General features: G+C 49.6%; 1 protein-coding gene across 1 annotated transcript in view; it reads left to right on the forward strand.

Annotated features, from left to right (window-relative positions):
* Nucleotides 1-22319, forward strand: part of Klhl25 (kelch like family member 25) — a 25609-nt gene extending 3290 nt beyond the window's left edge. Inside the window, exons 2-3 of the mRNA XM_028781658.1 lie at nt 14481-16285; nt 20864-22319. Coding sequence (XP_028637491.1) covers nt 14492-16261 — 1770 coding nt within the window. The 5' untranslated portion in view covers nt 14481-14491 and the 3' untranslated portion in view covers nt 16262-16285; nt 20864-22319. The remainder of the gene's footprint in view (nt 1-14480; nt 16286-20863) is intronic.
* The last annotated feature ends 1281 nt before the right edge of the window (nt 22320-23600 follow it).

The following is a 23600-nucleotide window of genomic DNA, read 5'->3' on the forward strand; positions in this document are numbered from 1 at the left end:
TTTTCTTTCATTGTCTAATACCATATTTAAATTTACTTTATCAGAACTTTAATTTTATGAGGAAGAGTGTGATATATTAATGTTTATGTGTGTTGATTGAATCACAGGTAATTAATATTTCCATCTCCTTTTTTTTTTTTAAAGATTTTTTTTTAAAGATTTATTTATTTATTTATTTTATTAGTACACTGTCGCTGTCTTCGGACACACCAGAAGAGGGCATCCAATCTCATTACGGATGGTTGTGAGCCACCATGTGGTTGCTGGGATTTGAACTCAGGACCTCTGGAAGAGCAGTCAGTGCTCTTAACCGCTGAGCCATCTCTCCAGCCCTTTTTTTTTTTTTTTTAGTGTCAGCTTTTTTGTTTTAGAAATCAAGTTAGAGCTAGGTGTGGTGGTACACATCTATAGTCATAGCATTTTGAATCCTAGGCAGAGGTGAGCTGGGGCTACACAGTGAGAGCCTGTGTCAAATAAGTTAACTGAGAAATTACACTGAACTTTCCAGGAATTCAAAAGTCTCTAGTCATTTTCCATCCACGCTGATCTGCCCCCAAGTTCTGTAGACTCTGTAGGGTTACTCTGTTTCAGCTCAACCAAGGCCTGAGGCCACCTCCACCTTCAGCCCACAGTAGGAACCCTCAGACCTGGAAGCTGGTATAGGAAGGACACTGAGTTCTGTCCGTGTGACTGTCTGTATATCCCCTTGCCACGGTGGGTTCAGACCACTCTTCTAGAAAATTGGTAGATGCTTTCCAGGGCATTCCTATTAATAATTTCATTGTCACATCCCAGGTTTCTTGCAGGCTCTAATGCTAAGAAGCCTTTCTGAGGCTTTCGAATCAACCTTGTGTCGGAAGAATTTGAGAGTCAGCCTGTGATAGGCAGTGTCAGAGACGATGGAGAGCTGGAGAGCTGGGTGGGTGCTGTTGGCATCAGATTCTTTCTGGATGCTCCTTTTTCCACCTGTAGATAAGGTCTGCAAGCACAAGCTTTCAGCTTACTTATCTCTCTCTCTCTCTCTTTTTTTTTTTTTTTTTTAGGTTTTTACGAGACAGGGTTTCTCTGTGTAGCCCTCGCTGTCCTGTAGACCAGGACACTCTGTAGACCAGGCTGTCCTCGAACTCAGAAATCCGCCTGCCTCTGCCTCCCAAGTGCTGGGATTAAAGGCGTATGCCACCACCGCCCAGCTAGCTTCCTTATCTCTGAGTAGAGACTGAGTCAAGTCCCGCTGGTATCTCCAAAGGGACAGGGCTCTCCCTCCTCCCCTCCAGCCTCCTCTAGTCCTGTAATTGCTCCTCAGCTGGGGCTGCACTATGCCTATGAAACTGGGTCAGGGAAGCCCAGGGGGAGTAGACATGGGCTCAAAGGAAGGTGGCATGTAGATGACTCATTTCCAAGATTTCCCTCGGCTTGTCCTGGGCAGAGAAGTGGACATCAAGTGTGGGAGGATCTGCGTGATCCCCTCTCCCTAGCGTAAGGGATGTCTCCTGGGCACAGAGCCAAGGGGGAGAAATGGACAAAGAGCTCAGAGAAGCAGAAGGGATTATAGAGAGCCCAGGGGGGCAGGAGGAGGCCTCATGCCAGGCGTTGGCAAGGATATGCCTGCAAGACCAGTTGGATGGCTCCTCTTGCAGAGCAGGGCCGTGGGAGAGCTGTGGCTGCTGCAGCCCGCCTGAGGAGGACCACATCTCCCTGGCTGTTACTCCACCCACCTCTGCCAGGTGGTGACTTGCCATGGCAGCCTGTGGGGAGGACAAGACTGCAGGGACAGGGGGGAAACAATGGCTAGCTCTTTCTCCCTCTGTTTGCTGGGCTCCCCAGAAGGGTCTGGACAAAGATTAACCTAGGCCAAGTGGAATTAATGTCCTAATTAAGATAAAGAGATTCTTTTCCTGTTCAAACCCCAAGATGAACTGCTTGCCAGATGTGCCTAGCCAGGCCTTTTTGTTTTGGTAGGGGTGAGGGTCAGGAGGCACGGAGCTCTTTTCTAGACAGTTTAGGTAGCAACACCCAGAGTCCAGAGGATAAACTCCTCTGGGGCCTGAGAGACTGGGTAGTAAGCCCTTTTATCTGTGCATGCCTCTGTGTGAATTTACTCACGACTTGGATATCTGGAGGAGAAAGGTGTGGTGTTCTGTTCTGAATGGCTTGCCTTGTAGGTGACACTGTTGAGGAAGGTTGGGCTCCAAGAATTTACAGTGGATCTTAGCTTGTGGTATACAGGTTGGTAGGCAGTGGTCAGAGCTCAGCTAGGGTACAAGCCATTAAATCAAAAGAGTGCCGTTCCCATGCAGGAGAGGAGGACAAGTGGACATTGCTAGTCTCATTTTCCAGATGTGTCCAGTGAGCATGTTATGTCATCTGTTTTCTGCCAGGTTCTGGGATTCAGCAGAGAACAGGATGGTTCCCATTCTCCCGAAGCTTCCATTCATTCAGAGGAGGCTGGCAGAGGGCAGAGCCAATAGGTGCAGCTAACTCACAAAGGGCTGCCGGGAAAGTGGCCTGGGAGGTTTGAAGAAGGGGAAAAAACAAGGAACATCTATGGAGGCCAAGTGGTTGGGGGAGGCCTCTCGGGTGACATTTGAACCAGAGAGCTGTGCTAGGTCGGCCGTGTAAAGTTCAAAGGCTGGGATGGTGTGGGTACAAGGTATAGGGCCAGGCTTCCACAGAAGGTCTATTCTGAAGAGACCAAGGAAAACATTGTGCTTTTAAATTGTATATTTTCTTATATAATTTCTTATATACATGAGCAATATAGAAAAACAATATGGTCTGAAAGTCTGCTTCCTCCGTGTGTTCCACAGGTAGAGACTGTGTGGAGTTTGCCTTTTCTATACTTTGACCTCCTACATACAATACTCTTCAGCCTATCTCACTGTGTAGAGAGAGGCTTTCACTCTTTCTCTTTTCATGGCCACGTGTCAGTCCAACCATATTCTGGCCAGACCACCAGCGTTCATATTGCCTTCTAATGAGAAACCTTGGGGTGGTCATTCCCCCCATACATTCAGTGAAGTCTTGGAAGTCTGTCATCATGCATCTTTAAAAGTAGATATGGCAGGTTTAAATTTTATTAAAACCACAATTACTTATTTTCCCACCAAGTGCCTTTCTCCACATTTTTTTTTCTATGCTTGATATTATACATATTTAGCTCAAATCTCATTCCTTAAAAAAAAAAAATACAGTCAGCTATCTAGTCAGCTATCAGGCTTTTTCTTTTGACTCGGCTTTTCCAGAAGATCAAGGTTCTGCCTGCTATTGGTCTCCCGGTCTCAGCTGGGATTGAATGAAGCTCTTGGCTGTGTGTGCTCATGTGTGAAATGAGGCCCTTTAATCCCTGCCTAGCCCTGCCCCCTGCTTGCTGCCTTGTGCTCTGTTTGGGAAAGAACGCATTCCTGAAAGGTCTTTTGCAGCTCAGAAGCTCCGGAACTTTTGGGAGGTATGTCTGAGTGGGAGGACTTCTAAACAGTATCTTAGTGACAGTCAGGTGGCTTTGCCTAGGTGAGGTGCAGGTGGCTTATTGTATGTGTGCGCGTGTGTGTGCGCGTGTGTGTTATGTTACCATGAGATTCTTTGTTTCCCTGTGGCAAAGAAGCCAAAGGTATACCAAATGATACTTGTACTTGACTGAGAGACAGAGAATGTGGAGACTGGAGGAGGAGAGGTAGATCTGAGACTTGCAAGCCAGGCTCTTCACATGGTCTCCTGACAGACCTCGTGACTGAGGAATCAGGATTGCAAGGCCATACGAACAGCCTGGGTGCCTGATGGGGTGCATCTTTGCTGCGACTCAGCCAGTGCTGGGACATTCAGCGAGGCTTTCCAGTCCTTCCCGGTGTCTGTGTTCCCTTCCTTCAGAAGCAGCACCCAAAGCATCCAGTTTGGCTGTGACTGCTGCCCTAGGACCTTATAACTCTGCCCCAGAGTGGGTACCCATTAGGACCACCAACCTGACCTATAGGAACAGACTTTAGAGAGGATGGGCAGGTGCCAACAGAGGGGGGAGTGGGGTCCTCACAGTGCTCTAGTGGGAGGCCTCCTGAAGTGTCTTTGTTACAGTCCCCAAGAGGAGGGGGCTGAAGAATGTTTCTGCAATTACAGACCCCTCCCCAGTCAGGGTGTTTGGGAAAGGGGCAAGGAAGTGTGGCACTCTCCCAAGCAGCTTTTGAGTGGGCCCCAGCCTGCTGTCATCCCAGGTTTTGTGGACAGGCTTGGCCACAAGTAGTAGGCTGGGTCTCCAGGCTTCCTCAGGCGGGAGCACCCACTGGGGTATATCTATCTGTGTTGCAGGAAGTTGTAGTTGCTATTTTTATCAGCCCAACTAGGACTTTATTTTGGAAGATATAATTACAAGCAAAATGTCAGGGTTTGTCTGGCAGTGAGACCGAGGCAGGAGTCACTGCATAGCAGTCACTTGATGTGGTAAAGCCCATTTGTTCACGGACGTACAGGGGGCTTGCTCAGGACTTCTTGTGTCTACAGTTTATTTTCCTTTTTTTCTAGACTGGGTCTTACGAAGCCCAGGCTGCTCTCATGCTATTGTGCTTTGTTTGCAGTCAAGGATAACCTTAAACATCTGATCACCCTGCCTTCACCCACTAAAGGAAGAGATTACAGGTGTGTGACCCCATTTCCTGCTTATGCAAAACCCCAAGTTTTGTGCATGTTAAACGAACACTACCAACTGAGCTGCAGGCCAGCCCGGTAGTTTTCTTTGAAGTATTAAAGAGGCCTTTGCTGAATTCCTCTAGATAAATGCACATGAAGTCAATTGGCTGGTCATGCAGCTATGGAGGGAGCCTAGGGGACAGGAGTTGGAGCTTTATTAAAATTACTGAGACCCCACTTGATGCTACCTACTCTGCTAAGTGCGACAGACAGAGATGAATAAGGACTGTTACACCTAGCAGGTTGTCCCTTAACCTTTGGACAAATACCTGATCTGCTTTTAATAGACGTGATTTCAGTCTAGAGGTCCCTTAGGGCTTACAGGGTAGCCTCCCCTGTCTTCAGCTTCACTCTCTGTAGCATCACTTATCTGAGGTCAACTGGTTTGAAAATACCAAATGGAAAATTCCAAAAGTAAGGGACAGACAAGTTTTACTGGGTGTGGTGGCCCAGGCTGGCTTCGAACTAGCAATCTTCCTGCCCTAGCCTTTGTGGGTTGTGGGATTACAGGAGGAGACCACTGATGCCATGCTGGTCTCTCACCATGCCTAATTTATAAGATTCAGGATCAAACTCAAGGCGTTCAGCTTATCCAGCACTTTACTGATGTAGCCCTCTATCTTTTTAGCCTAGAAAACTTGTCTTTGCTAGGCTCTTTGAGGTCAAGTCCAACCAGTTTCTTCCCTAAGGACAAATGTGGGGACATGAGGACACGTGTGGGTGCCTGTGAGGTGAGAGGCTGACCTTGGGTCTCAAACAGGCACTGTTTACCTTGGTGTTTCTGGAATACAGTCTCACTGTGGCCTGGGCTTACCAAATAAGCTAGGCTGAGCGGCCCTTGAGCTCTAAGTTCTACCTGTGTCTGCCTCACTAGGGCTGAGAGTGTGCCCTCCCACACATGGCTTCTTAATGTGGGACTTGGGGTGCAGCTCAGCCCTTAGCTTGCATTGAGCACTCTACCTGTTGAGCCGTCTCCTCATCCCAGGGCAATCAGCCATTGCACCTGAAACTCCCTTGTCATGTAGGGTAATCTTTCCAAGGAATAAGACCATCAGTGGGAAATCTGCCTGCCCAGGGCTAGTGCTGCTGGTGAGTGGATGAGGCTGACATCAGTGATGGCAGCGGACTAGACCAGTAGTGTGTCCCACTGCCTGGCTCTTGACATGCTCCTGTTCAATTACAGGATAGAAGCTCAAAGATAGTACATGTATTTAACTACCGTTTTCCAGATGAGAACCAGGCATCTTGGGCTGCCTGGGATTTGGAGCCAGGGACACTCTTCACATAGCTGTTCTGTCAGGCTGCTGGAGGTTGGCATTTCCGGCGGTATTTGTGGTTTATAGACCCCCATCCAGAGCAGTTCTGGAGGTGATTCTCCCCTAGTTAGAACTGAAAATGACTTTTCTTTTTTTTTTTTTTATAATGAGCACTCACTCTTAGCTCAGGCTGTCCTCAAACTTACTATAAAGCCCAGGCTATCCTGGAAATAAGTGATTGATTCTCTGCCTCTCAAGTATTGGGATTGGGTGTGTGAGCCACCTGGCTTAAGTGATTAAACATGGGGCCTGCAGAGATCGCTCGGTGGTTAAGAGCATTTGCTGCCCCCGAAGATGACCTGGATTGGATGCCCAACACTCACCTGGCTGCTCATAACTACCTGTAAACCCCAGTTCCAGGGAAGCTGATGCCCACGTGTGACCTCTAAGGCACCAGGCAAGCAGGTGGTCCATAACCACATTCAGGGAAAAGACTCATACACATAACAATAATGTAGTTTTAATAATTTAGGCTTGAAACATACCAATGGAACTTAGTGAGCATCTAGCGCATACAAAGGAGACACGGAATTCTGCCCTTGGAGCTGCAGACAGAGTTAAGCACAGTCTGCAGTGGTCTGCAGTAGACCATGGTGGCCATCAGGAGAAGGTCCCCGTGCTCCAGCAGAACAAAGGGTGTGTTCTTGTAAGAGACAGACAGATGCCTGCCTCTTGTGCTGTGGCTGCACTCACAGTAAGTGTCTGGAAGTGCTTGTTGAGTTGTTTTCCCAGGCTCTAGTATGTATGTATAAGGTGTGCTGAACAACCAAGAAGCTGGGAATGTGAGGCAGAGGGATTGTGGGGAGAACTTGAGCTGGAAGGGTGGAGGGGAAGAAGCTGGTGTAGGGTGTAGATTTGGAGAGGAGGGAACAGGTTGGACAAGACTTGAACATCCAAATTCATTGAAGGCCTTTGAGCAGGAGAGGTTGAATGTGTGAAATGCCTATAAGTGAGGGGTTGTTTATGGGCATCCGAGTATTTGCTGTAAGTATGCATACATATGTAATTTGAAGAGACCAGGAAATGTCAACTGTGATGGCCTTGTCCTTTGGGAGGAGAGGGAGCTGATGCTGTGGTGAGAGAGACTTCTGACAGTGACAGAGGAACAATAGACCTGCTAAGCTTTGGAGAGCACCCAAGGGATTCCTGCAGCCCAGTGACTGCAAGGTGCTGCAGGCTGGGGGTGGGGAGGAACTGACTCCAGCCACATCTTGGGTATGTGCATGCCAGTTATACTCCCCTAAGACTTCCTTTCTGGAGTTTCCGTAGGTTCCAGAGAAGGCCTGGTTAATGTGGAGTTTTGCAAACCACTGTCAGAGTGAAGCTCCTTTAAAGGCCCCCAGATCAAAAGAGTTTTCACAGTAATGCGGGGGCATCGCCCACCTTGCTCGCTTTCTCTGAGTGCACAATGCAGAGAGCCAGTGTTTTCCACGTGACTCATGCTCCAGGTTACAAAACCCTGCTGGGTAAAGGATCCATTCAAGGTGCAGGTTGGGACTGTGGCAGAGTACAAAAGTTCATTGATACGGGTCAGATTCCACAGTTGAGTGGCCCATAAAGAAACCGCCACTGGTCAGGGAAGAGTGGTTATCTGAAAAGGCTGTATCTGGGTGAGACTGACTTTTCTTCATGTTCTGTAATCAGCACCACATATCTTAGCAGATTGAAGGCTACAGCAAGTAGAATTCAGCCAGTGTTCTGGAAGAAGTTTCAAATTGAAAGTAACTTTACCTATGCAGGTCTTTCTCTCTTTCCTGTCTCTGTCTCTCTTCCCCTCCCCTTCTTCCTTTTCCTCCCCCCCCCCCCGTGTGTGTGTGTGTGTGTCTGTAGTGTGTGTCTGTGGTGTGTGTGTGATGCATGTGTGTGTGTGTAGTGTGGTTGTGTGTGTGGTGTGTGTGTGTGTGTGTATGTAGATGTGTATGAAGGTGTGTAGTACTACTTTACTACAGAGACCCATCCAAAGGCAGTTATCAGACCACTCGTGAATGCTGAGGCTCTCCTGGCTCTTTGGAGACTCTTCATCCATCTGCCATGGATGCTCCTCTCCGGGTGAACTGAAGGAAGATTACCATGACTAGAAGTGTTGTGTGGGGCAAAGGGCACTTGATTGTTCTCCAAAGAGGTGATGCTCGGTGCCTTCCCTCTTGTGCTCCTAGAAGAGTTGGGGGCTCAGTGGGCAACAGTGCCTGCCATCAAGACTGAAGACCACACCCAGTTCATCCATTGGACCCACATGCTTTAAGGAGAGACCAGTGTCTGTTAGTTGCTCTCTGGTTTCTACATTCAAATCATGACACATATGTTTCCATCCCCAAAGATATGAACACATTTCAATTTTTAATTAAGATAGAGTAAGCATGCAAGTCAAGTCTTGGAGATGGTATGGTCTTTGGGATTGGCAACATGATCCTCAAGGAAGCCAGGGCTTCTGGAGATAGAAGGCTGTTCTCTCCTGGGACATGACCAGTGATTTTAATCTCATTTATTTTTTTCTGTTCTTCTGTGTATTCCTTGCTCCAGGAGGCTCACAGAATTTAATATCCAGGCCAGTGTGTTCTTAATGATTCCATCTATGGGGCCAGATTGCAAGAAAGGCAGCCTCTTTCTGAGTATCTATATACTTGTGAACCCTACAACCCCACATAGTGTCTGGTGTTCTGTGTAGGGTGGTGCACTGTTCCCTGTATAGCTCTCTGGCTAAATAAGAGGAAGGAAATGATTTTGTCAGATGGGAGAACCTGAGAGCTCAGGTTGCTTCTCTCTGGCTGGAGTAATGGAGCTCTCCACTGGCCCCTGCTCCCATCTGGAGCTACAGCTGGATATGGAGATCTGGGCCTAAGACAGTGGAGGGGCAGCAGATGGTGGCTTATGCAAGCTAAGTCCGACCTGCTGTCTGCCCTGATGGCCTTGAGTCTGTGCTAGCTCTCATAGCTGGAAGTCTCTTTGCTGTAGGGACAGCAGAAGCAGAACCATGGCAGAAGCATGAACCTGACAAACAGAACTTGCAAGACAATGACGCATCTTCTCCCAAGAGTTTATTTCAGGAGAAAGCAGCAATTTAACCAAAGCAATGAAACTTGGGTTTGGTGTAAAAATGAAAATACAAACCCTTCAAACACAGATTAGGAAAGTGTCTCATGTGAGGTGGAGGTTAAAGACGGCATGACAGAATGTGTGTAATGGCTGTAATCTGAGTTTTAGCCTTTTCCATGGGGCTAGGTAGTTTATCTGTACTGCGTGCCCAGCCCCACTATAACCATTTAGAAATGTTGATCTGGCCAGGGAGTGGTGACACACCTTTAATCCCAGCTCTTGGGAGGCAGAGGCAGGCACATTTGTGAGTTTGAGGCCAGCCTGGTCTACAGAGTGAGTTCCAGGACAGCCAGGGCTACACAGAGAAACCCTGTCTAGAAAAAACAAAAAAACAAAACAAAACGAAAGTACTGTTTATCTGTGGTTAACAGTGGTTGTTCTTGCTGCCTCTTTCTAAACTCCTTCACTTTCCTCCAGAATTGTCCTATGTCATTTAATGTTTACCTTTTATGTACTCTCTCTGTGTGTGCACATGTACTTGTGTGTGTGTACGTCTATGTGGAGATGAGAACGTTAGTAACGAGAATTGGTTCTCTTCTTCCCACCATGTGGGTTCTGCGGATCAAATTTAGATCATCAGGCTTGGCAGCCAGCATCTTTACCCACTGGGCCATCTTTCTGACACAAAGTTGATAGTTCAGTTGTAGCCAAAGGTGACCTTGAACTTCTGATCCTGCTGCCTCTAAATTCTCTTCTGAGAATGCAGGTACATGGGATCACATTTCAATTTATGAAGTGCTGACATCAAACCCAGGGCCATTTGTGTGCAAGCCTTCTATAAACTGAGCTATAGCCACAGCCTGTTATTATTTTCAAAAAGTATTTGTTTGGGTGGTTTGTAGGCATGTCTCTGTACCATGTTTGCATGCCTGGTGCGTGAGGAAGCCAGAGGAAGGCACCGGAGCCACTGGAATTGTAGTTCTGGTGGTTCTGAGCTCCCCTGTGGGTACTGAACTGAATACAGGTCCTCTGGAACAGCACAATGGGGGTGCCCCCACACCCCCATTACATTTTAATACCCTGGGTCCATTAGTATCTGATTTATATGAGGAAAGAAAAGGCTGTCTTTGTATTTTGTGTGTCTAAGAATGGATTTATTTATTTATTTATTTGTTTATTTATTTATTTATTGCCCCTATGTAGGGGCAGCAGCATCCTGCCTACCTCTGCGCTCACCTACATGGAAATGCCAGCATTCAGGGATATTGTTCTAGATACTATCAGCTTCAATATCACTCATTACTGTTGCTTTGTCCTATATGGTAGAGCTTCTGGGTGCACATGTTGGTCTAGGCAGGACGCAGGCAGAGGTGGGCACTAAGCATCTTGAATGAGTATGTGGCTGGGCATGTGGGTCCCACAGCTTTCATGCAAGGCATTGGTGAGAAGCTGGCCAATTCCACACATCCTCTTGGGTTAGTGGACAACTCTGGGCAGCTGGCCCATCCTGTCCCTAAGGCAGCATTTTTGGAAACAAAAAGCAGTGACCTGAGGCAGCTCCCTACCTGCCACCCAGCTCAGGACAGAAGTGAATTCATTACTGCTATGGATGTCTCGGGGCACAGGGCACAATTTCTTCAATGATACTTGTCTTAACTGGATAGAGCCTGGACAAGAGGGTTGTTGCTTTGTGTGTGGAGAACAGTCTGGATTCCTGAATCCAGTGACATGCCAGGCTAAGGCCTTCCTCTCTAACCTTGTCCAGGGAAGTGTGTCAAATCTGGAGTCCAATGCTGTGTCTTCCTGGCCTTGTTGTGTTGGGCTCACATAGAGGTTGTAGGGATCTAAGCCAGAGACCTGGTTCTGCCCCAGTCCTTGTGGGCCTTTGGGTAAATGTGCTAACTTCTCTGCCTGGTTTCCTAACCTGTGCAGATAGGATTGCACTTGAGGCCAAGGCCCAGGGTTAGATGAGTTAGCACACATGGCTGTCTACCAGCAGTCACGTCTGAGCTGCAGTTTCTCATCTGAGTTACAGGAATACTGGGGCATATGGCAGGATTACTCCTGGCTTTCTCTGGGCCAGTGGAGCCGTGGGACTGGTTTTGGCCACTGAGCTAGGAATGAAATGTTGTGTCCTTCCAGGGCAGACTCTTAATCAGCACTGCCACAGGTTTTCCCTCTGACCCAGTGACTGGTGGCATGGTGAAAGTTCTTTGAGTCTCTGGGAGTGACCCCAAAGTGGCGTCAATAAATTGATGCTTACCACAAGCCTGTGTTTCTGCCAAGACAGTGCCATCTGAGGGGTGTTGGCTGCCGCAGTGTATCTTCACATATCCTGACCATACATGTCTTATGTAGGTCTCAGGATTAAAATGTGTATGTGAAATGTCCAGGAAGAGCAGACACTGAGGTAGGGAGTGGAGGGAAAGACATTTTCCTTCCACAGATTTACTTTTACCTATGTGTGTATGCCAGAACCTGAAGGGAATTTATTTGGTGAGGAGAGAGCGGACCAGCGGGAGGGATGGTGGGAGGGGCAAAGATAAGCAATGTACAAGGACAGGTGTGAAGAATTAGTAAGGAAGCCTGTTATGTTTTCATTTTTTTTCAAAGATTCATTTACTTATTTTATGCATATTGATTGCTCTATCTGCACGTACACTTCCATGCCAGAAGAGGGCATCCTATCCTGGTATAGATGGTTATGATCCACCATGTTGTTGCTGGGAATTGAATTCAGGACCTCTGGAAGAGCAGCCAGTGCTCTTAACTACTGAGCCATCTCTCGACACCCTCCTCTTCTTCTTCTTCCTCCTCCTCCTCCTCCTCCTCCTCCTCCTCCTCCTCCTCTTTTTCCTCCTCCTCTTCCTCCTCCTCCTCCTCCTCCTCCTCCTCCTCCTCCTCTTCTTCTTCTTCTTCTTCTTCCTCTTTTTTCTTTTTTTCTTGAGCCAGAGTTTCTCTGTGTATTAGAGCCCTGGCTTTCCTGGACTCACTTTGTCGACTAGGATGGCCTTGAACTCACAGAGATCCACCTGCTTCCGTGTCCTAAGTGCTGGAATTAAAGGTGTGCCTGGTCTTTCTTTAAATTTTTACTTCCAAAATTTGTAAGCAAACATGTCTCTGTCACTTGGCACTTACAATTTGGTCCCTTTCTGACCAGGATTCCCTGCTGGTCCTTCGTAGTGTTGCTTTATCCTTGGTTGGATTTCATAGGCTTTGACTCTTTCTCTCCTACTGTGTTCTGTCCCTGAGAAGGAAGAGCTGCTGCCCTGGGAAAGGCCCAGGAAGGTCCATGTCCTGAACTATTCCAGGATTTCCCTACTGTAGAACACAGCAGTCTTGATGGCATCCATCTATGTGTGAAACTGCCCAGTTCCCACTACAGTCAGCCTGGAACTTATCTATTATGGAGGCTAGTGTGGGCATCCTTCCTCTGTATGCTTGCCACTGGGGTTGTCAAATGCTAAGTGAATAGGTTTTGGATAGAGCTGGGTGTGGTTTCACATGCCTGTTATCTCAGCAGCTACAGGCTGATGATTGCATGTTTAAGGCTAGCCTGTGCTACACAATGAATCCCTGTGAATTCCAAAGCATTTCTTTTTTCTTTTCTTTTTTGTTTTGTTTTTGTTTTTTGAGACAAGGTTTCTCTGTGTAGCTCTAGCTGTCCTGGAACTCACTCTGTAGACCAGGCTGACCTCGAACTCAGAAATCTGCCTGCCTCTGCCTCCCAAGTGCTGGGATTAAAGCCGTGCACCACCGCTGCCCGGCTTCCAAGGCATTTCTTACCTTCCTTTGCTTCCTATGTTTGGGTGCAGGCAAGTTGGGGAGCAGTGTGGAGGCCTCACTTGTGACCTCACTGATCTATATGGGGTATGATGTCAGGGGCATGCCCCAGAGAGGGTGCACAGCACAGCTGATCTTGGCCCAGTAGCAGATGGAAGCTAGGCTGTTCACCTGTTTGGGTTACAGGTCCTGGAAGAGGGTGTGCCCTGCCCTGTGAGCTCCTGGGTGAGTGTTAGCTTACCTTCCTACCCTTCCTGGGAAAATTGAGGCTGGCTCGTTTGCTGACCTGAAGAGGAAATCCGTGCATTCCCAAGCCCTGCTCCTCCATCCATTGGAAACGACAGCCATGTCAGGCTTGTGTGAAGTGTGAGGCAGGCAGGGCAAGAGGTGTGAGCTCAGAGCCATGGAGCTGAGACTAGGGCACATCTTCCTGTTACTTCCAGGACTTCAGGCTTTCCAGAAGAGCCATTGTGGCTTGTGCCTATGGTTCAGCCCTCAGGGGCCACCGAAGAAGATGCTGAGTGACTCTGTTTCAAGCAAACAAAATCTTTTTGTAAAAATTTGCTTAGTGTGTAGTGGCACATACCCATAATCCCACAGTTCAGGATGCAGAGGCAAGCTGACCTCTGAGTTCAAGACCCGTCTGGTCTCAGGAAAACACAAAATATTAAAAGAAAAAAGTCCAAAATAGTGTTTATACAGGAAGTATATAACAGCTGTGAATAAAAGTGTTATAAGTGTGTATAAAGTGCTGGCGGTGGGAGGATCTGTGTGAGGCCTGGTGTCTGGATGCTGTGGCACTAGTGCACACGGGCTTGTGTTCTATACCCAGTTAGATTGATTTGTTTAATGAGGGGTCTCACAAACTGTGTGTGTCACACATTGGGCTCAGCCTCCACAGAACTCTTGTGGCACCAGGAAGGTGTCCACGCTGAGCAGCCCTGCCTGGGTGTACCCCAGGTACCTCAGCCTCAAAGTTCTTCCCTGCAGTTCTAGGAGTGACCCACATCCAGCACACTTGACCTAGAAACTGCAACACGATTTTAATATAAAAGTAGTACAGTCATTAAAAACTCTGACTTAGAGTGTGATAGGGCACACCTTTAATGCTAGTACTGGGGAGGCAGAGGCTGGCAAGTTCATTTGTCTGAGGCTACATGGCTCTACCAGGTCTATAGAGAGAGATCTTGTCTCAAACCACTAAAAACAAACAGGCCGACAAATCCACCAACAAAACCCAAAGGTAGAATATAGTGATCAGATTCCCTGTCTTTCCTCATTCTGGACTGTATTGGCAGCAGCAGTGAGACAGCTGAAGAGGAAACCGGAAGGCTCGCTGGCTGTTGTTGTAAATGCCGAATTCATCTCATGTAACTATGAAACATTGTAAAATACAGCTGCTTTTATTGGTGCTTTATTGTTGAGGGAAAATCGGTGCAGCTAGAGATGTGTGTCTAGCAGAACAAAGCTAGTCTCTGCAGGACAGAGTGAAGCCCAAGGCCTTCTTGCCTGCAACATCCTTGGAGATGCAGGAAGCAAGGCTTGGTTGCCTGGAGCTGAACAAAGGAAAGGAAGAGGGTGGGGCACCGGGGTTGAGTGTGAAAAGGTGGCTTGCTGTCCAGAGGGCCTGTAGGCAGGAGATTTTTGTTCTGATCAGTGTCATTTCCCCCACAGGTTGGTACACGATGTCAGTCAGCGTTCACGAGACCCGCAAGTCACGGAGCAGCACAGGCTCCATGAACATCTCAGTCTTCCACAAGGCCTCGCACCCTGACTGTGTGCTGGCCCACCTCAACACTCTGCGCAAGCACTGCATGTTCACTGATGTCACACTCTGGGCCGGTGACCGAGCCTTTCCTTGCCATCGTGCAGTGCTGGCTGCCTCCAGCCGATACTTCGAGGCCATGTTCAGCCATGGCCTGCGGGAAAGCCGGGATGATACTGTCAACTTCCAGGACAACCTGCACCCCGAGGTGCTGGAGCTGCTGCTGGACTTTGCCTACTCTTCTCGAATCGTCATCAATGAGGAGAATGCAGAGTCGCTGCTGGAGGCCGGTGACATGCTGCAGTTCCATGATGTCCGGGATGCAGCTGCCGAGTTCCTGGAGAAGAATCTTTCCCCCTCCAACTGCCTTGGCATGATGGTGCTGTCTGATGCCCACCAGTGCCGACGGCTCTACGAATTCTCATGCCGAATGTCCTTGGTGCACTTTGAGACGGTGCGGCAGAGCGAGGACTTCAACAGTCTCTCTAGGGACACGCTGTTGGACCTCATCTCCAGAGACGAGCTAGAGACTGAGGATGAGCGTGTGGTCTTTGAGGCCATCCTGCAGTGGGTGAAGCACGACCTAGAGCAGAGGAAGGCCCACCTGCCGCTGCTCCTGCGCAATGTGCGACTGGCCCTGCTGCCCTCAGACTGCCTGAAGAAGGCCATATCTGGAGAGGCCCTCCTCATGGCGGATGAGTGCACCAAGCTCATCATAGATGAGGCCTTCCGCTGCAAGACCAAGATCTTGCTGAATGATGGTGTGGTCACCAGTCCCTTTGCCCGGCCTCGCAAGGCAGGTCACACGCTGCTCATCTTGGGAGGCCAGACCTTCATGTGTGACAAGATCTACCAAGTGGATCACAAAGCCAAGGAGATTATCCCCAAGGCGGATCTGCCGAGCCCCCGGAAGGAGTTCAGTGCTTCGGCAATTGGTTGCAAGGTCTATGTGACTGGAGGCAGGGGCTCTGAGAATGGGGTCTCTAAGGATGTCTGGGTGTATGACACTGTCCATGAGGAATGGTCTAAGGCAGCCCCCATGCTGATTGCCCGCTTTGGCCATGGCTCAGCTGAGCTGGAGAACTGTCTGTACGTGGTGGGGGGCCATACATCCCTAGCAGGTATTTTCCCTGCCTCTCCTTCTGTCTCCCTGAAACAAGTAGAGAAATATGACCCCGGGGATAATAAGTGGACTATGGTGGCCCCAATGAGAGACGGTGTCAGCAATGCTGCAGTGGTGAGTGCCAAGCTGAAACTCTTTGTATTCGGAGGGACCAGCATCCACCGAGACATGGTGTCCAAAGTCCAGTGTTTTGACCCCTCGGAGAACCGGTGGACAATCAAGGCAGAGTGTCCCCAGCCTTGGCGATACACAGCTGCCGCTGTCCTGGGCAGCCAGATCTTCATCATGGGAGGTGATACAGAGTACACAGCAGCTTCAGCCTATCGATTCGACTGTGAGACCAACCAGTGGACGCGGATTGGGGACATGACAGCCAAACGCATGTCCTGTCATGCTGTGGCTTCAGGCAATAAGCTGTATGTGGTGGGAGGCTACTTTGGGACTCAGAGGTGTAAGACCCTGGACTGCTATGACCCTACTTCAGACACATGGAACTGCATCACCACTGTGCCCTACTCTCTCATTCCCACGGCCTTTGTTAGCACCTGGAAGCATCTGCCTGCATGAAAGGCACCTTCGGAGCCCAGCCAGGTGAGCCCTCAGGAGGGCTGGAAACCCCTCTGGCTTATCTCTGCTCTTGGTAATGATTGTCACATCTCCCAGGGAAGGTCTGATGAGCATCAGGGTAGTGGAAATTAGGGACATTATGGCCTGTTCATATCCCACCTCTTCTGACACATTTATTGGCTTGCCAGTGGGAGAGGTAGTATCTGTCTTCTGTGTAAGGTGTAGGCATGAAGGCCGATGTAAAGCAGCACCCATCCTGACAAAGTAAGGTGGCTGTTCTGATCCCCGGAGGGGGCTTACCACAGAACAGGTGTCTGTGAGTCCGCTGTTGTGCTCAGTACTGTGAGTGAATAAAGTCATAAGAACACAGGAGTCTGGCTGAAGGAGAAGCAAGTGACTGACTCATCAGGTGGCTTTTGAGGAGCAGAGTCGTGGATGAGACTCTTAAGAGTCGGGGCTATCGTAGCAGAGAGCTTGGGGACAGGAAGGGACAACAGAGTGAGGTTTGTGTTGGTGCTGCCCTTTACAGATAGGAGAAGGATGCTAGGCCAGCTTGTTAGTGTGTTCTTGGGAGGGACTCACGTGGTTGACTTGTAGGAGCCTGAGGTTTTTTTTTTTTTTTTTTGGAGCCTGAGGTTTTATGGTTAGGTCCTAAAAAGTCAGCTCAGTACTGGTCCTTGTCTCTTGCCCCAGTTCAAAGTCTTTCTGGGGATGAAGCATGGAGCATGGACTCTCGTGGGCTGAGTGAGAGTGGGGGTGCAGGCCTGCCAAAAGTGAGGAGGCCTTGTAAGAGGAACCTTGATTCTTCCCGATGGCCTCCTGCTTTGTGCTCCTATGGTATAAGGGTCTGGGCTGGGAAGCTTCCTCAGCCTCAGTGAACCTGTGGGCCAGACAAAGCAGGGAAATGCTCCTGAGCTGGGCCTGCTCATGGACTGGGCTGAGTTCAGGCCGAGTCAGTCCTGCTGAGCCTCTACAGCTCGCTTCAGCTCTAAGCATGAGCAGCTGGCTCCTGAGCAGTCAGAACGGACTCTACTCTCTTAAGACTGTCAGACTCTTTTTTTTTTTCCTCCCATAGTAAAGGTAGCAATGTCTAGGTCCCAAGGGGAGCAAGATTCAAAGGGCTAATGGCATTCTACTAACTGTCTGTTCCTGTCACTATTGACCTGAATGCAGTGTCACCTGTGGGGTGAAGTCACCTGTGGGGCTGGGAGGCTCCTCGTCTCCCATATTCGCCTCTGGAATCTGAACCTACTTCTTCCTCAGGAAGTGGCAGGCACCTTACCCTCTCCAGCAGAGGCTCTACCCTGTCGCTGCCCTGTGAGAGGGGGAGAAAGGCTGAACCTGGTCCTGCACGTGTCATCAGGAGCTGCTCTGCTTTAGGTTAGGCTCAGGACCTCTTGACACTGACACCATGTTGGTTTGATCCTGGGCAGGCTTAACTCCCAGTGTTCTCATCTGGGAAAAGGGAATGGAAGCTTAGATACAGTTCTCAGGTACTGTGAGGCCTTTTAATGTCCTTGGCCTGTCCCTACAATTGTCACTCCCATGTGACTAGGACAGCTAATGTCCTGAGTCCTGGACAAGTTTTAGTCACTAGCCTGCTTTAGAGGAGGAAGGGGCACAGACCCAGTCAACCTCAGATTCAGGTAGGAAGCCACACTGAATCCCCAGTACATGTCCTCAAGATGGCGATGAGTATCTCCATGGCCTTAGGCCTCCTGAGTTCTTGGGGGCCACAGCAATCTGGCCATCCAGAGCACTTTCTCCGCCGTCTGGAAAGGCCCCTCTGTCCTCAAGGCTGATCCAGAAGTGTTCCTCCTCTCTGCAGCCCCCTCTCATCAGCTTCTCCCCACAGGTCAGAGGCTGACCCACAGCAGAGCAGCAAGAGGAGGAGCTGACATGTAACACATGCCTGGCACTTCCTGGGAACCCTCTCCACCCCTCAGCCTCCATGGCTGAGTATAGGAGAGGGCCATGCACCTTAATAGAATCAAAGCAAGGAGCAGCCAAAACACAGCATGCTTGCTCCCTCCATGTGCCTGTCTGCGATGGGACAGTAGGGAGTCACCAGCAGTGACATTAACCTATCAGCTGGGGTTGCCCAGCCTGGTTTCTGTCCTCTTCCAACAACTGGCCCTACTGGCTCGGGTAACCTACCTCTTCTGCCAGGTAACCATTAGGAAGGTCCTGGCAAGAAGCACCACCAACTGCATCCCCTGGGAGCTTCACCTGTGCCTGGTTTCTTTAGATCTACTATGTCCATTCTATCTTAATACAAGTACAAAGAAAACACCCAGAGCAGGACGAAGGGCTTCCTCCAGCTATTGTGGATAGGCCTGGCTGGCAGGAGAGTGTCTTGGCGGTGTCCTTGATGCAGTGGTCACTTGTGCCTGAGTGAGACCTGAGAACAAAAAGGACAGCCTGGGTAGAGACTGTATCACATCACGGGCAGGATGGGGTTTTGCCAAGGCCGGCCATGCACCGGAGCGCAGACTAAACAATGAGCTTGAGTCTGCTGTTCAGCCAGGCTGCAGAGAAGAAACTGACAGAATTAGAGGCATAGACTAAGACCTTGGGGTGAGCCAGAGGACAATCCCTCACCTGGAGCCATCACAGGAACTAGGGAGCATAGCTCCCACCAGCCATTGCACATGTAAGCATACAGAGTGCTGAGGTGGGCCCTGGAATGCACATTGTCCTTCTGTGCACTCTCCTGTCAGCTAGGCCTGTCTTGCAAAGCTGGTGGAACACACACACACACACACTTCTTGCCCTGCTTATTTGTAACATTTTTTATTATTAATTTTTTATTTTATTAATTTATTGAATTTAATTTATTTTATTATTAATTATTTTTTTTGTACAACTTTCTTTGTAGTAACATTGAGGCAGGATCAAGTGGGCCAGTAGTCTATGCCACGGGAAGTTCAGAATCTTCGAGTATTTTAGGACTGTTAGAGGCCTCAGGACCTGCCTGGCGGTGGTGGCGCACGCCTTTAATCCCAGCACTTGGGAGGCAGAGGCAGGCGGATTTCTGAGTTCGAGAGTTCGAGGCTAGCCTGGTCTACAGAGTGAGTTCCAGGACAGCCAGGGCTACACTGAGAAACCCTGTCTCGAAAAAAAAACAAAACAAACAAAACAAAAAAAAAGAGGCCTCAGGACCCTGCTGGAGAGGTCACAGCCTCCCTGCCCTGCCAGTATCTAGGACATTCAGGACCCGGGGATGACAGAATCCCTGTGGATCAGTACTAGCCTGCCTCTAGGAACTGTAGCAGTGCTGGGGACTTGTCTCAGTGATGGAAAACTTCCCCAGAGCCCCAGTACTAGCATATATTTTTGCTCTAATGTTTTGTAAACAAAGAACTAAAGAAATCCTTGTATTGGGGGTTTCACAACTGCACACCAGCGGGCAGGTTACATAGGTTTTGCTTCCTGCGGTGCCTGCTTGAGGACACAGCTCAGTACAGAGCCCCTCTAGCCGGTCAGATGAGGGCAGCGTTTATTTTTCCGTCACAGGCATTTCTCTCTGCCTTAGAGCCCTTGTAGTGGAGGTACATCTAGCCTTGCCCTCCCGGCTCTTCCCTGCCAGCCCTGCAACCTTAATCAGCTCAGGAGATGTTAGCTTTGCCCCCATCACTTCCTAGACTCAAATGCTAAGCCACACCTCCTTACGGCAGCCTAGGACTGGGCTAGGGTTTTGCTGGGAGGCCACGGGGGTTCAGCTGTAGCAGTGTTTACCAGCAGTGTTTCCTTCTTGCATCTGGAACATTCTCCATGAAGACTTCAGCAAGGGGAGATGCAGGGGGGAGAAGCTGGTTCCTGAATCCTTCTCTGGGCAGGTAGACATCCACCATCATTTTCCAAAGCAACCACTGATGCTCGAGGTGACTGAGGATGAAGCAGAGGATATGAGCTCATGGCCAGAAGCCAGCCTCTCCTCATTCACCCCTACACCCCAATACCCTGTCCCACGGCCTGGCATCTAGAGGCTGTGGTGACATTTTGTTCAGGTCACAAAAGAGCATGCCTCCTGTTGTCCACAGCCTGTGACCTGCCCTTCATCACGCCTGTCTTCCTCCTAGCCCACAGACTCTGCCCGTTTCCTGTGCCTCTCCTGTCTCACTGGTCCATGTTTGTTTACATTCTTAAAGCATCACATTTCCTCTCAGGGCCGTTATGTTCCTTCTGATCTCCCCTTCCAGCCAACTCCTGTCTTCTCATCCGTTCTTCCCATACCCTACACCTAAATAAGAATAAAGGTCCTGCCTCCTCACTCAATGTTCGAAGTCCCCCTTTGTCTTCAGGACTTCCCAGTGCAACCATCATGTGATTGTGTAAGTCTGAAGTTTCTCAAGGGCGGATGAAGCGTAGGGACCTTAGCTGCATTTGTTCCTGGGTTTCCTGTATAAGAGGCTCCTCAGAGCCACAGACAGAGGGAGCACAGTACGCTGGGTGACAAATGGTAGCTCTAGGTCCTGAGTTGTGGAGGGCTACATGAGTAGGTGTGTAACAGCCTGAGTCCTAGTCCTGGGAGCTATTGAATCTGGCCAGGCTGGAAGGGCAGTGTGGGCTTTCATCTTCTCTTTCTGCTTTATCCCACAGACTGTGTGGTTCTTCCTGCCTGGGTCAGAAGCTGACAGCACCAGCTCCGGGCGGAAGCCATTGTTCAAGCTGTTCTTAACTCTAGGCAGAGAAATGAAGGTCTGCAGTGTCGCCTGTGCTCGGGTTTCCAAAGCTGCCAGCGGCTTGTGTGGAGAGAAGTGTCCAGAGGCATGAGCTGTCACCAGCAACCCTAGGCCGGGGGATGTGACATTCATGCAAAGCCTTGAAGTCACTTGCCACCCAGGTCTGGCAGTAGCTAACAGGGAAGAGCCGGGGTCGCTTGGCACCAACAGCACAGCCTTTGACTGTAGGGATGCCTGTGGGAGGTGAGAATATTGCTCCACAGTGTCCTGGACATCAGTGAGCATATTCCAACTGAAGACATTTTATAAGGGACAGAACCCCCAGGGTGACCCAGCCTCAAGTGGTACCCACAGGCTCCACCAGCAGATGGTACCAGACCCCTAAGGTCAAGGGGCAATCGCCTGTGTGCCCTCTGCCAAGCACTAGCTCATCCCCCTAAGAGGTGACTTCCGGGAAGTTTCCAGGATATAGGGCAGATGCCTTTGACCAGTTAGAAACTGCTAAGGGTCCCCCAGCAGGACTCTAGGTCCCTGAGAGCTGGTAGGGGCCTGATGCCTGCCTTCCCTAGAGGGACAGAAGAACAGCAGGATATACCTGACAATAGTACTGGGCTCTCTTTCTCGACACCCACCTGCCCTAGCCCTGTGTCTTGCCTGTTCCCTAAGCGGGCAGACATGAGTTGAATGGCAGAGGGATCCCCTGGTCACTGCAGTTTGCGCAGAGGTTGGCTCTCTGTCACTGTGGGTCTAGGATCAAGGCTCCTATCACACCTGCTATCCTCCATGGCACCAGCTGGCAGCCTGAATCTTGCCTGCTTTTTCCTTGAGCTCAGAAGGATCCGAAGAAACTTCTCAAATGTGTTTCTCAAGGATTCCTCCCCAGTGTCTCCTGTATTAGGTTTGCAGAGGTACCTTGTTCTGATCCCAGTGTGGACTCCAGGCTCATCCCTCGTTTGTCTAGTGCTCTTGGTTTCCAGCACAGGATGGGGAGTGTACCATAGTCGGTGGCTTCCCATTGCTGCATCGGGATGGAGCATCCAAAGTGGATTGTGCTCTTGACAGAAGTGGAGTTACAGTACAGACCAGTTTGGTCAGCCATCAAGGTCCTCACACTTGAGCCTTGTACTGCTGGTGTGGGTGACTTAGTCACACACTGGCCCTCACCTGAGGTCCAGCTGACTTTCCATTCCACCTCAGGATCAGTCTTGCTGGAGAATTGCGGGCTCTTGGCCTGTGGACTATGCCATCGGGACTAATCAGTCTGCATAGCACAGAGGACCTAGCCATGGTGCTTGCCTGAGCATGGGTGTTGCTTTTATTAGTTTCTAACTTAAATAAAAGTGAGGAAGTTCTTGACCTCCTTTGGATTCTGATCCTGCCTTGGCTACGTGAGTTCTTGATCCAGACTCTGCCTGTTTGTGCGTGCTGCCTGTGCTCGCCCCCCTGAACCCCTGTGTTAAAAGTGTTGCATTCAGTAGACCAGGCTTGTGCACCCTGGGCCCCAAGGGCAAGTTTCAGCCCTGTCATTGATGTGAGGCTGACGATGATTCACCCAGCCAGTGGCTGTTGGGTTACGGTACCACAAAGGGCTGTTGGTCTTCGTGGGTTACACCAATGCCCTATGGGCCACTGTCCTTCCACCACTCTGAACGGTAAACACAGGAGTATGTATGTGCTAGTTAGATGCAGGTGTGTGAACTGGGTGGTCTAGCCTCGGCACCCCTCACGAGGCACAGCCCGAGGAGGCAATGCCATGGTCCTGGGCCTGATGCTTCCATTACCATGTACTGGAATGGATATCCCGGGTGCAGCAGGCCTGGTGAGTGACTGCTCCTTCAGCGTGATTCAGCTGCCTGCAAACTCCTGCACTTCAAACACCAAAGGGGCCATTGGTCACCTGGCTCAGACTGGAGTGATCATTCCGTGTGTAAGTGTGTAAAGCAGTTGCTTCTCAGAAGTTGGTCATCCTGGGGCAATGGCTCTGATGTTATGAGCACTTGCAAAGGATCAGTGTTTGCTTCCCAGATCCCACCTGGTGACTTCCAACTGCCTGCAAGTTCAATTTCAGAGGACCCAGCACCTTCTTTTGGCCTTTGTGTGTACCAGGAACACACATGGTACACATACCTGTAGGCAAACACTCATATCCATCTTTTTCAAAGTATCCTGGAGCAGAGATACCTTCTACCTCAATGCAAGTCTCCGACTCTGTTGTTCCAGTCCATGGGCATTGGCCTTGCACATTGTTCCCTCACCAATGTGGTCCCCCTTGCCAGGGTTTCTGGTACCCTCTCTACCATAGCACATTGAGATGACCTTGTAGTAGTTGCACATTGAAGACAGAGGGCCCCCGACAATCTGTGTGTCCCCAGAAAAAGCAGTGTAGCTCTCTGAACGTCAATGTGAATGTCTCAGTGGCTTTGATGAGAATAGAGTAAGTCAAGACAAACCTGGGAAGGGCGTGGTGGCCCAGGCCTATAACCCAGTACTTAGGAAGCTAAGGCAGGAGAATCATAAGATTGATAGTTCTAAGCCAGCCTGGGTTACAGTTTGAGATAATGCCTCATAGGTGAAGAAGCACACAGCCAGGGTTGTTTCTCTCTCTCTCTCTCTCTCTCTCTCTCTCTCTCTCTCTCTCTCTCTCTCTCTCTCTC

This window comes from Grammomys surdaster, unplaced genomic scaffold, assembly GCF_004785775.1.
Source record: "Grammomys surdaster isolate TR1022 unplaced genomic scaffold, NIH_TR_1.0 493, whole genome shotgun sequence".
In the NCBI taxonomy this organism is placed as follows: Eukaryota; Metazoa; Chordata; class Mammalia; order Rodentia; family Muridae; genus Grammomys; species Grammomys surdaster.